This window comes from Pantherophis guttatus, chromosome 14, assembly GCF_059756535.1.
Source record: "Pantherophis guttatus breed Tessera chromosome 14, ASM5975653v1, whole genome shotgun sequence".
NCBI lineage: Eukaryota > Metazoa > Chordata > Lepidosauria > Squamata > Colubridae > Pantherophis > Pantherophis guttatus.
Window position 1 is genome coordinate 6,535,065 of NC_142076.1, and position 16,289 is coordinate 6,551,353.

Sequence of the window (16,289 nt, forward strand, 5' to 3'; positions counted from 1 at the left end):
TTCAGATATCCCCACAGCATCTAAACTAACTTGTCCAAATTTTACAGGTCGTTACAAATGCAATACCCCATGCTGCTTTGTTGTCATTCTAGAACAACACCTGTTCCATTTCTAGGCAGAAGAGGCCCCTTCATATGTGGCAATGAAGCTGAGTCACAGTAAAGGTAAAGGTTCCCCTCGCACATATGTGCTAGTCATTCCCGACTCTAGGGGGCGGTGCTCATCTCCGTTTCAAAGCCGAAGAGCCAGCGCTGTCCAAAGACGTCTCCGTGGTCATATGGCCGGCATGACTAAATGCCAAAGGTGCACGGAACGCTGTGACCTTCTCACCAAAGGTGGCCCCTATTTTTCTACTTGCATTTTTTTACGTGCTTTCGAACTGCTGGATTGGCAGGAGCTGGGACAAGGAGCTCACCCCATTATGTGGCACTAGGGATTCAAACCGCTGAACTGCTGATCTTTCGATCGACAAGCTGGGTTTCTTAGGCACTCAGCCATCGCATCGCAAGGGGAGGCTAATTGGGTTCATCTCTAAGAGGAGCAAAACGTTCTTTGCTAGTCTAGATGCCAGCCATGATGTTATCACTAGTGTTGGAGACCAGGGGACCGGGTTGTATGTAGAGGTAGTCCTCAACTTACGACCACAATTAAGCCCAACATTTCTGTTGCTAAGCGAGACAGTGGTTAAGTGAATTCCCCCCCCCCATTTTACAACCTTGCTTGTTAAGGGAATCCCTGCAGTTATTACCATTTATCAACAAAGTCATTAAGTGAACCCATTGACTTTGCTTTTGTCAGAAGATCACAAAAGAGGATTACATGATCCCGGGACACTGCAACCATCATAAATATGAATCAGTTGCCAAGTGTCTGAAATTTGATTACGTGATCGTGGGGATGCTGCAATGGTTGCAAGGGGGAAAAAAAAGTGAAGACAGTGTGGAAAATGGTCATGGGTCACTTTTTTTCAGTGTGGTTGCAACTTTGTGAGGTTACTAAATCAACTGTTGTAAGTCAAGGACTATCTGTAGTCTGTTCCATACCACTATGGTACCAGATGGAGTGATGCACTCCTCTTCTATGGGACTACCCAACTCTTGGCAACCCTTTTTTTATTTTGCACAAGGAAACATACTTTTACACATTTTTGTTGGTGTCACCTCAGATCGTCATGCATTGTGGGGAAGATGAAAGGGCCTAATTGAACACCTTCAAATGGGAGAAGCTGGTTCTTCAACCTGTCTAGAATTTGTTTAAACCTGTATTTCAAGTTGTGTTCTAAGGAATACGGAACGCCTTTCAGATAACAGGAATTATCTGTCAAAAAAGACCAGTCTCAATAAAGACAACTTTTGTTATTTTTCTCCCAAAATATTCCCCTGAAATGCGGAGTTACAAAGGTCTCTGGGTAGCAATACGGCACTCGTTCTAATAATCCGCACCGCCATTCATCCCAAATATTTCGCGCGTAAAGGGCTGCTTCGAATGAATCCTGGGGAATATGTAATGACGTTACATGTTCTGAAAGCAATTAAACCCCAAGTTTAATTCTCTTCTCAGCCACCAAATTGATAAATTTCTGCCGGTTGTTCTCACTCATCCCAATTTACCTCACCAAGATGCCGTCGTGAGGAAAAACGGCAGTAGGGAGATTATGTGGAAGAATACAGAGGTAGGACATGGGACTGAGGGGAAAAAAAAAACTGAGCGACCATTATGAGGAAAGTTTCAGAGAAGATAACTTGGTCCTGAAGGAAAACCTGAGGAAGAAACTCTAAATAAGCAAGATAATTAAACTCTAACTGATCCTGCCCTGGTTTTTTTTTTTTTTTTGGGGGGGGGGAGTGTATAGAGAAGCTTTGATAGGCTTTGAAGATCCTCTTATTTCACCCCACAACAATAAAGATCATTTTTACAATCCCCATTTTGCCTGTTTCTTGGCCCTGCATACTTCAAAGAGCTGACATCAATCTTGAAAGGTCTAATTTTGGCAGGGGAAAAAAAGATTTCACCAATGAGCGAAATGGGTATAGGGCCATGATGGCGAAGCACATCAGATGGCGTAGCACGCAGAGCCATATCTGTGGGCACATGAGCGTTGCCCTAGCTCAGCTCCAGCACGCATGCGCTCGCCAGCCAGCTAATTTTCGGGCCCACCGGAAGTCGGGAAATAGGCCATTTCCGACCTCCAGAGAGCCTCCGGGGTGGTGAGGAAGGCCATTTTCGCCCTTCCCAAGCTCCAAGAAAGCCTCTGGAGCCTGGGGAGGGCAAAAACGGGCCTACCGGGCCTACCGTGACATCGCCTGCCAAAAGCGGGAGGAGCACGGGGGGTCACGCACGCATGCGTGAGGGGCATTGATTGGGGACCCGCATGCGCACAATCCCCACATGCTTCCCCCACTTTTGGCATGTGACGGCAAAAAGGTTAGCCATCACTGATATAGGGTATTGATAGAATAGAATATTTATACCTCGGGATTGAAATTGGCGGCACTTGGTGCTCTCTGAGCTTGGATCTTTTCTTGCAGACATTTCATTACCCAAGTAGGTAACATCATCAGTGCTAGCAGGGAGTGGGGTTTCCTCTGTGTTTATATGCAAATACCAATAGAAGAGAATATTTGTAGCTCAGGGTTGAAACTGGGGGTGCCTGGTGCTGTCTGAGCTTGGATATTTTCTTGCAGACATTTCATTACCCAACTAGGTAACATCATCACTGCTAGCAGAGAGTGGAGTTTTCTCTCATTTTATGTATTAGTGGCTAGTAGCTATATATTAGTGGCCACTAACATATAACGTGAAAGCAAACCCCACTCCTGCTAGCACTGATGATGTTACCTAGTTGGGTAATGAAATGTCTGCAAGGAAACAAAGAAGTCTTTGTCTGAAGTGGTGTAGGGTTTCCTGCCTAAGCAGGGGGTTGGACTAGAAGACCTCCAAGGTCCCTTCCAACTCTGTTATTCTATTCTAAATTCAGAGAGCACCAAGGACAAACAGGGCATGGGGCAGGGGTGAAATTAAAAAAAAATTCCCTACCGGTTCTATGGGCATGGCTTGTTGGGGGGGAGGTCATGTGACTGGGTGGGCGTGGCCAACTCAACATCACTCATATTGAGGGGCTCCTCACCGGCCCCTCCCCTTCAAGCCACTTCTTGTCACAAATGGCAGGAAAATGGGGAGGGGAATATTCCTGCCTACCATCCTTCCCTCAGTCTGTGCTGAGATTGAGGAATGGATGGCAGGCAGGAAAATCCCCTTCCCCATTTTCCTGCCTTTCAGAAAAACGGCTTTATTCCACCTGCTCCCCCCTTCCCCTTCCCTCCTGGGGACGATCTTAAAAGGGACTGCAGCAGCTCCCTTGTGAATGGAGGGAGAAAAGTTAGCATTCTCTCTGCTGCATTTAAACATTGAATTCTGTGGAATATCGAGCGGCCGGAAGAGGTGAGCGGCAACCGGCTGGGCATGGGTGGGTGGGGCCAATTACTACCGGTTCAGGGAACTGATGCCCATAATCCCTAGTGGATCGCCCGAACCAGTCTGAACCGGTAGGATTTCACCCCTGGCATAGCATATTTTTTAATATATCATTAACAATTGTGAATGCAATTATTATTTGTTTTATTGTGAATACAAAGCCAAGGAGAAGAATTGGCTTGGTCCTGCCTGAAGATTTCAGATTAATCCAGCTATTTCCACTGAGTGCTTGATAGATACAATCTAGAATTTCCAGCTGTCTTGCCTAGCCAGGACAGGATAATGTCCTTCGCACTCTTTTTTTATTATTATTATTATTTGATTTATATGCCGCCCTTCTCCGGAGACTCAGGGTGGCTTACAATGCGTTAAGCAATAGCCTTCATTCTTTTGTATATTTATACAAAGTCAGCTTAATGCCCCCACAAACTGGGTCCTCATTTAACCTACTCTTACTCTTACTCCACAAGTAAAACTCACCTGAACTGACAACTGATTCTTATTTCATACTAGCTGTGGAATTACTTTTCTGGAGGTTCTAGGTCAGTGATGGCAAATCTTTTCAGCAAAGAGTGCTGAAAAGGGAGCGTATGTGTGCACGCGCATGGGGCGCCAAGTGCCAAAAAGGGTGCATTTTGCATGCACGCTTATCAGGACCACGACCAGGGAGAAGAGCTGCCCAGAGGGCATGCGCGCACCGAATAAGGTACTTTCAGTTTTTGGCGTGTGCATGCGCACCGGCAAGTGAGTCTTCTGGTTATTGACGTGCATGCGCACGTGCCGATCAGCTGGCCATTTTCACGTCGGAAAACGGAAGACCAGTTCTTCTGGCACTGCTGCACACACAAAGGCCAGCTGATCATCATGTGTGCATGCATGCCAGAAACCCGGAAGAGGAACGGGTGACGCTGCGCGTAATGGGCCACATGGCTCCACATGCTACTTCAGGCACACGTGCCATAGGTTCAGCCATCACGGTTCTAGGTAATTATTCTAGCCCACAATGCACCAGCTTCAGCATGTTCTCCCCTTCTGTGCCTCACAACATTTGCTATCTAAGATGGCCCATCTGTCTAATGGAGATGTTGGGACCTGGTCAGAGAATGGCTGAGTTGGAAACATCATCTAAATAATCTTATCCAACCCTCTGCTTTGTACAGGAATCCAGGAAAACAATGTTTCTCAAGAACGAAGGCAAATGTCCGTGTCCCAGGATAGGGTTGCAGGATCCAATCTGGGTTAGTCACCAGGACCAGAGGTTTAGTCTTCTGAGCTTATTTGGACTCATGGTGGAGCCACGTTCTTTCTCACCAGAATGTGTCTTTGGTGCAGGGTTTCTCAACCTTGGAAGCTTTAAGAGTTTGAACCAGGGGTGGGCTGTTAGGGGTTCGCAGGGGTTCAGGAGAACCTCTAGCTAAGATTCTGTGCAGTTCGGAGAATTCCCAAATCCCACTCCTGGCTGCCTCTCCCCTCCTAGCAGTCCCCGCACGGCCTGTTTTGGATGCAGATAAGTGTAGGGCATGAGCAGAGGCTCGGGGAGGGTGAAAAACGGGCCTACCGGAAGTTTGGTAGGGCCTCTGGAGCCTGGGGAGGCCATTTTCACACTCCCGGGGCTCGAGGAAAGCCTCCGGAGGCTGGGGAGGGCAAAAATGCCCCCGCCAGCCATGGTGCAGGAGGCTGACTAGGCCACACCCACCTTGGCCACACCCACCCAGCAACCGGGCAAAGAACCCCTTGCTAAAATTTTTGAAGTCCACCCCTGCTTAGAACAGCTAGCTAGGGAATTCTGGGAGTCAAAGTCTACACATCTTAAAGTTACCAAGGTTGAGAAAACACTGCACTAAAGTATGAATGACTCGTGGGTCATCCAGCCCCCATTTGAAAACCTTCAACAAAGTATAATCACTACTGTCCTTGAACTACTGTTCCATTATCTCAGAGCTCTTATTGTTGGGAAATTCCTTGAAATGCATGCATTCTTATTAATTCAATTTTGAGGGCCATCCTATCATCAAGAGACTCAAGGTGGCCTTGAAGAGGATTTCAGGAAAACTTAAGGGATTCACCCTGAATCTCTTTCCTTTTAATTTCAATCTCCTAGTTGTTACCTGGTCCTCTGTTCTGGTATCTTGAATTACATTTAACACATTATACCTTGGAGTCAACATAAAAAGTGAAAGGTTCCCCTAGCACATATATGTTAGACGTTCCCAACTCTACGGGGCAGTGCTCATCTCTGTTTCAAAGCCGAAGAGCCAGCGCTGTCTGAAGACGTCTCCATGGTCATGTGGCCAGCATGACTAAATGCCAAAGGCGCACGGAACGCCGTTAGCTTCCTACCAAAGGTAGTACCTATTTTTCTACTTGCATTTTTTACGTGCTTTTGAACTGCTAGGTTGGCAGAAGCTGGGACAACTAACGGGAATTCACCCTGTTACGCGGCACCAGGGATTCGAACTGCTGAACTGCCGACCTTTCGATCGACAAGTTTAGCGTCTTAGCCACTGAGCCACTGCATCCCTTGAAATCAATATAGAAGTAGAGCCTGGTGGTGCAGCAGACTAATAGCCTGTTATTATCATTCAGCTGCCTGCAATTACTGCTAGTTCGAATCTCCCCAGGCTCAAGGTTGACTCAGCCTTCCATCCTTTCTAAGGTAGGTAAATTGAGGACCCAGTTTGTGGGGGCAATAAGCTGACTTTGTATAAATATACAAAAGTATGAAAGCTATTGCTTAACACATTGTAAGCCGCCCTGAGTCTCCGGAGAAGGGCGGCATATAAATCAAAAAAAAAAAAAAAAGTACCCTAAGAATATAAAACTTGTAGTTCTCAGCTTATTTACTTTCTGGAGGAAAACAATGTACAGCACAGGATATTTTTTGAGGGATTTACATGAGAGAATAAGTCAGAAACCCATTTTAAGAGTAGTTACATTTTTAAAAAACACAGAGAGTTTTAGGAATTGGATTCTCTCTCTGTGAAAAAGTTGTTTTCCAAAACCTGTCTGTGTAGAAAAGTTGTATAGGACAATAAAGAAGTATTCTTTTTTTATTATTCACAGAACATTTGACGGAAAGAAATAATATGTATTTGTCTAAAAAACTGACAGATCACTCTCTCTTTCTACTACAGCCCAGGATTAATGACAAGCCATTAAATGTTGTTCTCCGTTGGGACGAAAGCATCTTCTGATTCTGATTTTATGTATGTGAGAGAAAAAAAATGCAACAGGAAAAAAATGATGGAATGTAATTCTGAAAACAACATATTGTATATTATGTCATTATATTTTGCAACTGTTCTCAACATTCCATCAAACAGTGCTTTTTTTCCAGTATAATAATTGTACATCTGTTCTCCATTTGTTAAAATGGCTTTCTTCTAACTCAAGATGAGTATCCTACTTGAAAATAAAAGAAGTTTTAAGAATTTATTATTGAGAAGATTTAAAACACACAGCCTCCTCTGAATCAGTCACAATCAAAATCAAAATCACCTCCCTACAGATAGTCCTCCACTTATAACCAGTTGCTTTCAAGCCCCAGGGAAATCAGAAAATACAGGCAGTTCAGATGAATGGAAAGACAGCTAAAGCTGTCTATAAGAATTTGAACTACTAACAGCCAAAGCAAATTGGTGGTAGATAAGGAATTCACAGTTGGCTGGAGTTAGATCTTTTGTGGGCATCAAGGGACTTGAAGCTGATGATGTGTTTGACCCCTCTCTTGGGCTCAGCCTGGTCATCTCTTACAGTCACTTAGCGATTGTTCAAGGTTATGATAGATCTCCCCAGGTGTACTTATCACCTGGTTCTAAAATTCTGACGGCTGCCCATGCCCCACACCACCATGGTCACATTGTTGGCATTTACTTCTGGTATTCCGTAAAAGCATATAAATCAATTTTTTTTTTAAAAAAAAGTGGCCCACAGCAAACAACTTGTTCACTAATTTTTCAACTTATCGTTGGCTTTATGACTTTGGGTGTTCGTTAACAACTACTGCTATAAAGGTTGTAAGATCAGGTTGGTCATGTGGGTGATCTGCTTTATGACAGTCACGACTTACAATTGTGATGGGCAGGCTCTATGATGGTCATAAGTCAAGGGCCACCTGTAGCCCTTGTAATTATAAGTAAGAAAAGTGTGGACGGCCATAACAAGGATAAAGTCAGAGCAAAATTTTCAACAGTTCGGTAGATTTCTGTCCATCGTTTTCTAAGCTTAGCTGAACCATGATAAAATGGGAGGGGAATAAAATAAGTATGTAGTCTCGCATTTACTTGACTTGTTCAGAAACAAGGATTTTTAGATATAGACAAGTCAAAATTCCAACTAGCAACGAATAATATGGAACTAGCTGATTGTCTGAGACTGCCTACTGATATATTTTGCTGCACCCTTTCAAGACAGTGTGAAAAATAACAATTTCAGATTTATATGGAGTTTTCCTAAGCTTTGAAATGGAGTCTCCTTTGTGTTTCATTGTTTCTTCTGTTCATTATGTCCTATCAAGCTATTGCAAATAGATTTACACTCTTTTTACAATGCTGGGATCCTTCCTTGCCCCTTAGATCACTTGACTAGGTCTGGGTGGAGAGTCTCAGAATCAAATAAATCTACTTTCAGCAGTAGAAGATCAGTGATTTGGCCAGCTATTCTATTTCATAGAGGTATTCTTCTTTTTCAAATTCAAACAATTCAAAAGAAGGAAAGGGGGACTTCCGGTTTGCTCCTCGTCGCTGCCAGATGGTCCCTCGGGACCGCCAGCCCCATCGCCTGTAAAGAGCCGCCTTTACAACAGAAAGGCGGCTCGATAAACTCCATTTCCATGAGGAAATGCGAGATAGAGCCGGTGAGGGCAGGTAGAGCTATCTGTGAAGCCCCAAAAGTTTTTTTTTTACTTTTGGGGACGAAGCAGATGAGGCTCCCTATTTCCCCCGCCGCCGCTCCGGGCTTTGGGAGACCTCTGCCTTTTTGCAGAGCCAGGCGATGAGAACAAGCCTATTAAAGAAAACTAACAGATTAATTAAAGAGGATGAGATCTGGATCTGTGACCCTGAATCGCAAGTATTTTCATTTATTTTACAAAAGTTACTGAAGAAGGAAAAAAGATTTTTTAAAATGGCGACTGTCGAGGCTTGAGAAGGGGCTGAAAGGGAAAGTCCTTCCGTTTCTTAATAAGCTACAAAGTAGCGGAATAAACATTGCTGGCTACAACTGAAGAAAAAGTTCTACTTTTATGTCTTCTTTTTCCTGGAGATTTGATATTAATCTTGTTTGGAAAGAAGTTTTTTCTTTCTTTCTTTGCTTTTCTTTTCTTTTTTAAGAGAGTTTGTCTGTGTGGAAATATGGCATTTAGACTTACAAAGCCAGACAAACAAGCAGTGGGGGGTGGGGATTCCCCCATCTATAAATTACATGAACAAGTTCTAAACCTACAGACTCAGAAAACTGATTTTAATATAATTGAATTTCTCTTGGAGGAGATTGTAAGAAGGGATGAGATTGTGAATCAGAACTTTGAAAAATTTAAGCAGGAAATTAAATAAATGGTGCAATTAAAGTTTGATACTTTGCAACGAAAGATTGTAAAAGTGACTAATGGTTTTTCAGAAATTGTTATGAAGTTGGGTACAAACATTGATTTATTAGAGTCTAAAATGGAGGAAATTGAGGATAATTTGGACAATAAAATACAAAGAACTGAAAATGATTTGATAAACACTCAAGATAATAGCTTAGAAGAAAAACTTAAAATGGAAGCTGATCATAAGACTTGTAATGCAGAAAATATTAAATAACGGATTGAAAAAGAAGTTTTAATGATGCAATATAATTTCACAGAATATGCGATTAGACTGAGAGGATTACAGGAAAACAACAGAGATGATTTAAGGAAAATATCTTCTGAAATTCTGGCTGGGATTTTAAAGGTTCACCCTGAGGAAGTATTTTGTAGGATTGACAGAGTTTATAGAATAAATTCCTGGATTGCAAAGCAAAGGCAACTGCCTAGAGATGTGGTGATTTATTTTACAGATAAAGAAATAAGAAATAATATTGTGCAAAAATCTTTTAATTCTACTTTGCAATTGTTTGGAAGAAAGATTTGGATATATAAAGAGTTACCGCCTAAGATGTTATTGGAAAGAAAGAAATTTGGTTTTCTGGTGACTGAACTTAAAAAACAAAATATTTTATTTAGGTGGGATGCGCCAGTTGGTATAATATTGAGATATCAAGGAGAAAGATACCAATTAAATACTGTTGAAAAAGCGGAAGAATTTCACCAAAAATTTTTGAAAATGAGTTCAACATTTTTATGCACAACACAAGATAAGCAGAAGGAGTTGGAAATAAAGGAAAAATATCGAGTTACAGAGGCTTCTGTAGTTGAATTGCCTTTGGATTCTTTAGATACCTCAGCTGGATTATCTATAAATAAGAGAGATGTGGCATTGGATTCTAACGTGATGATTCATCAAGTTACAGACAAGCATGGAAATCAATTAGTTGATACACAATTTATAGAAAAGAAACATGAGTCACAAAAGCAAAACCAACAAGATCAAGTTATAAATCAGAACGAAAACCGATCAGTCGACATACAATTCATAGAAAGGAAATTGGATGGAGATCAAACCCACAAAAAGTCAAGAAAAAAAGAAATAGATCTCACAAAAATAAAAATTTCTAAATTAGGCAACAGTGAAGCCAGTTATTTAAAAGAAGACTGAATACAAGAAAAGATAGTTGAGGCGAAGTATTGGTTAATATTATCCAGAGAAGAGTGACAGACCTCTGCAATGCTGTAATTTTGGGATGTGAAAATGGCCTTAAATAGTTGGATTGGAATTATCTAATTTGGATTTTTTTTTGATAAATATATTATATTTATGCTGAGCTACATGGCAAGAGAGCTATGCTGGGGCATGCAGAAGATCTGGTTGTCACCCCATTATGACGGTGGGAATTAATAATCTTGAAGAAAACCACTATTACAGATATTATATGGAATACAATTATAATGTCACTCGGGTGGTTGTTTTCTTTTTTTTATATACATGAAGATATTTATTATTGATGGGGGCAGATGATAACTGAGGATTTTGAACATTCTGTTGCAATCAGGATGTTACGTTACCCTAATATGGGTGATGGAGTTAACAATCCAGTGGAAAGACATCAAAGAAGACATTATATGGATTATAAATTTAAAGTTATTGATTTTATCTATATAAGGGAATATTTTTTTTAGTAGGGTGGGCAGAAGAATAAAGATATTAAGAATTGCTATGTATGGTAATTTTGTAGGAAAGTGGGTGGAGACAGGCTAGTTTATTGACTGTTTAGTTTAAGAAAAGGGATGTTTAAGAGATATATTTATGGGAGTGGAGGAAATGGATAGACTATGAGCTGAATAAATGTTAAATTAGGATTTATTATATAGTTTTATAGTGGAAGGCTGCTTTGAAATGTTATATTAATATACACAAAAGATTAAATGTTAAATTAGGATTTATTATATAGTCTTAAAGTGGAAGGTTGTTTTGAAATGTTATATTAATATATAGATATATGTATGGGGGAGGAGAAAAAGGGCAGATTATTGCTAAATTGGGAGTTATAATAATATTATTATGCTAAATCAGAAGTTATTATACAATGTTATAGTAGAATGTTATTTTGAAATGTATAGTAAAAGGGGGATGTAATAATATTATTAGAAAGAAAGGGTCAGTATTAGGGGGATGGAGTAAGGGGATGGTAAAGTATTATATAATCTGTTATGAATCTGGATCTTACTTTGAAGAAGTCACAGGGGGAGGGGTGGTGAGGGGGGGTTAGGGAGGAGGGGGGGAGAAAAAAGGGGGAAAATTTGTATTTGAAAAACTTTTTCAATAAAAAAAAAAGAAGGAAAGGGGAAGAGGGAGGACTGTACTAATTGATCTGCCGTCCTGTTACTGTCATGGCTTCTGATACACTTTGCAAATCAGCAAAATTAACTTCTCTCCAGACTTATTCTTCTGTTTCAAGAAAGATAGAGACCATAATTCTCTATATTTTGCCCTGATGCTTTAAGAAATGTATAGAGGACAGAGAAAAGCCTAAGAGGAATGAGCTAAATTTTCTATTGTTGGATGAATTCATGAATGTCTAGAACGGGTCATCTCTAATAGTTTGTGTCCTATTGCACGGATCTTTAAACTCAACATGGCTGGCTGAGGAATGCTGGGAATTGAAATCTACAAGTTTTAAAATTGCCAAATTTGGAGACTCCGACCCCTATTGGGATTGCCTTCTTCTTAATCTCCTAGTTGAGTGAATAAACATTTTATTGTATGGGAGAAATACATGTGAGCTATTTTCAGAGACAATAAGCACAACATCTATTATTTCCCCCAACAATGTATGTCTTTGGATGGGCAGTTCTCCACAAGCATTAACCTTAAAGGATTCACAAGCATTCTAAAGGTAAAGGTAAAGGTTCCCCTGGCACATATGTGCTAATCGTTCCCAACTCTAGGGGGCGGTGCTCATCTCCGTTTCAAAACCAAAGAACCAGCACTATCTGAAGACGTCTCTGTGGTCATGTGGCCAGTATGACTCAATGCCAAAGGTGCATGGAACGCTGTTCCCTTCCCACCAAAGTGGTCCCTATTTTTCTACTTGCATTTTTTATGTGCTTTTGAACTGCTAGGTTGGCAGAAGCTGGGACAAGTAACGGGAGCTCACCCCATTATGCAGCACTAGGGATTCAAACTGCTGAACTGCCAACCTTTTGATTGACAAGCTCAGCATCTTAGCCACTGAGCCACCGCATCCCTACAAGCATCCTATGTAGCCGTCATTTTGCTGTTAACTGTATCAATGCACTAAATCCTTCTGGGTTACAAGTCAAACGTTCACTTCCCTCCCCCTTTAAAAATAGATTTAAAATATGATTCCACCTCCTCAAGAACCAGATGTTTGCCATCGCCCTCCAACACAGCTCAGCTCCCATGCGTTTCCTCTCCCTGGTGTTCCTTCTCAAGGGGAATTTGCATAACAACATGGGACGCACAAAATGCTTGAAAGCCACCAACCATGACAGGGCAAATTACTATCATTTGTCAACCCCCGTGTGCAAGGTGATCCACTTCAGGCGACGGAGATTGGCGGCATGCTGGGCAAGGTTGGTGCGGCGAGACAAAATGGTCGCGCCTGGCATTCACAAATGCTCGATTGCCTTATTATTATTATTAATTTTGGGGGGGGGCCTCCTCCCTGTGGGAAGTTAGAAGATGGAAACTGCAGAGCGACAGGCTGAAGAAGCCCAGGGCTACAGCGACTTACCCGCCGTAAGCTGGAATCGGTGGCGGGGGTGCTGCAGCTCGAAATGTGTTGTAGACGGTGCGACCTCTGCCTCGAAGGTGGGCCCCTCGGTACGCGGCAGCTGCAGTTGCAGCTGGATACGGGAAACCCGGCACTATTAAAAAAAAAGACAAAAATACAACAGGTGGTTGATACTTTTCTTCCTTCTGTTTCCAAAAGGAGAAGATGCTGGATCATTCCACATTCAACAGAATCAAGGCTTAGCCTTTCTCAATGAAGTCTGCTTTCTCAAATTTGTCATATTCTCAAATGAACAACGGAGGGCAAGAATAAGGTGTGGTGTGTTACCTAGGGGAGAAAAGTCTTGGTTTCAAACCCAGCACAAATCCATTTCTGGGTTCTAAAAGGTTGAATCATGGCAACCTTTTTATGGCAAATTTTGGCCAGTTGCCGTGATTCAACCTTTTAGATACCTTTGGCCTGGATGACTGAGTCTTCATTGACATATTTCTGGGTTCTCATAGATCTTTGGGTCAGCTGCAGTTCGGTAGAAGTTGAAGGTGGCCTGTTTTGGTTGACCTGAATTGGGGATGAAACAAATTCCAGTTGGGATGAATAGGACCAAGCTGGTATGTGTCATTTCCACTCAGTAGACCAGTGTTTCTCAACCTTGTGGAATTTAAGATGCATGGACTTCAGTTCCAACTTTGTGGACTTTAAGATGTATGGACTTCAGTGGTTTTCTGGGTGCAAGGAAAAGGGGGGGGTTGAATGTTCTTTAATCACATTTTATTATATGGTGTATTTTTTAAATGTTGTAAGCCACTTGGAGTCACGTTAATGTGAGTTGGGTGGCTAAATATATTTAACAAACAAAGAAACAAACAAAGCCAGTAATATAATTGAAGGCAACTCTTAGCAAATTGTCTTTACATGAATGTCATTGTACTATATCAGAATCTGTTAATATTAACCATAGTCTTTACATGTGGATTTCAGTGATAGATTTACAACTTCGTGCTAGTTTTCTAATTTCACCATAGAATACAGGCGGAACTGTAAATGTTGGCCAGTAAACTGACATGAAGATTTGATGTAGTTCTTTTATTTGAAGGCATCCTTTAATTAAAGAGCTGTCTAGTTCATATTTGGTTTAAAGAAGCTGAGGAAATGAGTAGAACAGGAGTCAGGTTTTCTACCTGGCTGGCTAGTCTGAAACTAATGAGTGGCATTCAATGATATGAAAAGTGGACCCTGCATTTGTGGGAATGTGCTAGGGAGGAGGAGGAGGAGGAGGAGGAGGAGGAGGAGGAGGAGGAGGAGGAGGAGGAGGAGGAGGAGGAGGAGGAGAAGGAGAAGGAGAAGGAGAAGGAGAAGGAGAAGGAGAAGGAGAAAAGAAGGAGGAGGAGGAGGAAGGAGGAGGAGGAGGGGGAGAAGAAGAAAAAGAAGGAGGAGGAGAAGAAGGAGAAGAAGAAGAAAAAAAAGGAGAAGAAGAGGAAGAGGAAGAAGAAGAAGAGGAAGAGGAAGAAGGAGAAGGAGAAGGAGACATGAATCTGGGAACTTCTGATAAGTGATTTATTACAGAAGAGTTCAAAAACCATTACGAAAGAAATCCAGAAAGTGCTGGTATCAAGTGCAATTCTGTTTGTAATAATCAATATTCATACTCTTTGCATCCTTTTTTTAATCACCTTCCCATTCTACATAAAAGGCTCAAAATTCTCTTTTGGCACCTTGAGAACCATTTCTCACCTTGCAAAGGAGTCTAGCAACTATTTCCAAAAACAATCAATAGGAGCAGGCCACCCACGTTCACCAGAGACACAAACCTCCCGCTCATTTTTTTTTTAATTTCAAAGAAGCGCTAGAAATAAGCACCAGAGAATCCTCTGCCTTACAGATAGCTTTTTCATTTTAAAATATAATTCTCTCTCCAGAACTCTCCTGTTGTTACTTTAACATTCTTGTTCATAAATCTCACTAATCAGAGTCTTCAAAGACTTGTTCCTAGGATGAAATGCTTCTTCATCAGAAGAAACGGAAGAAACGGTAACAAAAATCTGACAGCCGAAGAGATATCGTTTCTGTCTGCTCTTTGTTTTGGCGGATGGACTGATCCAGCCTCAGATGGTTAACTTTTCCTCATAAACATAACATCTCCTCCATCATAAACATGATCATGTGAAACCTTCACTTCCACAGGAAGGACCTAAGAAACTTTTTAAATGGAATTCAGACAGGAGGCAGACTAGGAGCTGACCTCTTTTCCCACTATAGTGAAATCTAACTTAATTCGATTTAATTTGTCTCATATAGAAAATACAATCATAGGGACCTTCGAGGTATTCTAGTCTAACCTGTCAGCATTCCAGAACAACCCAACTCCAATCAAAAACTCCGATACAAGCTTCATCTCAAAATCTTCATTTATTTACGGTCTGATTTGGCTCTGCAACCCAACAAGACGGACACAGACCTCAGAGGATAATTAGAACTGCAGAAAAAACAATGACTACCAACCTGCCTTCCATTGAGGACCTGTATACTGCACGAGTCAGAAAGAAGACTGTGAAAATATTTACAGATCCTTCACATCCTGGACATAAAGTGTTTCAACATCTACCCTCAAAACGACGTATAGAGCACTGCACACCAGATACAAGAACAGTTTTTTTCCAGAATGCCATCACTCTGCTAAACAAATAATTCCCTCAACACTGTCAAACTATTCACTAAGTCTGCATTACTATTAATCTTCTCATAGTTCCTACCACCCATCTCCTTCCACTTATGATTGTATGACTAATTTAGTTCCTTGTATCCTTACGATTTATATTGATATTGTTTCCTGATTGCTTATTTGTACTCTATGACTATCATTAAGTGTTGTATCTTGTGATTCTTGATGAACCTATCTTTTCTTTTATGTACACTGAGAGCATATGCACCAAGACAAATTCCTTGTGTGTCCTTGTGTGAGTTGCTTGAAGTCAGGCAATGTACAAATTAAATTTAAAAAATAAGATACGTTTATAAAATAAAACACTGCAAAGGTATCTTTTTTGTCCCATGGACTTTCATGAATGACTTTTTTACTTTTATGTCAAGGTGTAAAACTATCTCGGAGTCAACAAACATTTTGTCTGAATCGAAATGCTGTGATTAATTAGGAAGTTCTAATTCATGCAAAAGTTCTACAAAGTTTCTTTTTAATTGATTAGATTAGCTAAATTTTTCTGCAGAACTGGAAGGGAAAGTATGGCACTGAGGTTCTGTCTAAAATTAAAGGTAACTACTGGGATTACGTTCGAAAGAAAGCTTAAAAATTTTAACAAGGTGTCTTAGAAAGCTTTTTCACTTCTGCAAGATTGATTTATAATCCAATTAAAATTCATTTATCTAATGGTAGCCCTTGGAGTTAACTAAACAGTAGCCAAATCCATGCATCCCACCAAGATAAAATGTGTTGTACTTGGTTGAAGAACCTAGTTACCATG

At 41.1% G+C, this 16,289-nt stretch overlaps 1 protein-coding gene across 20 annotated transcripts in view; it reads right to left on the bottom strand.

Moving 5' to 3' along the window:
• The window catches only part of RBFOX1 (RNA binding fox-1 homolog 1), a 2,479,215-nt gene that overhangs the window by 98,070 nt on the left and 2,364,856 nt on the right, over positions 1 to 16,289 (bottom strand). For all 20 annotated transcript variants that reach the window (XR_015729837.1, XR_015729838.1, XM_087878443.1 and 17 more), the window contains one exon: positions 12,814 to 12,946. Coding sequence is in view for 18 of the 20 variants with exons in the window: in XM_087878443.1 (XP_087734569.1) it covers positions 12,814 to 12,946 (133 nt within the window). In the remaining 2 variants the exon portion in view is untranslated. The remainder of the gene's footprint in view (positions 1 to 12,813; positions 12,947 to 16,289) is intronic.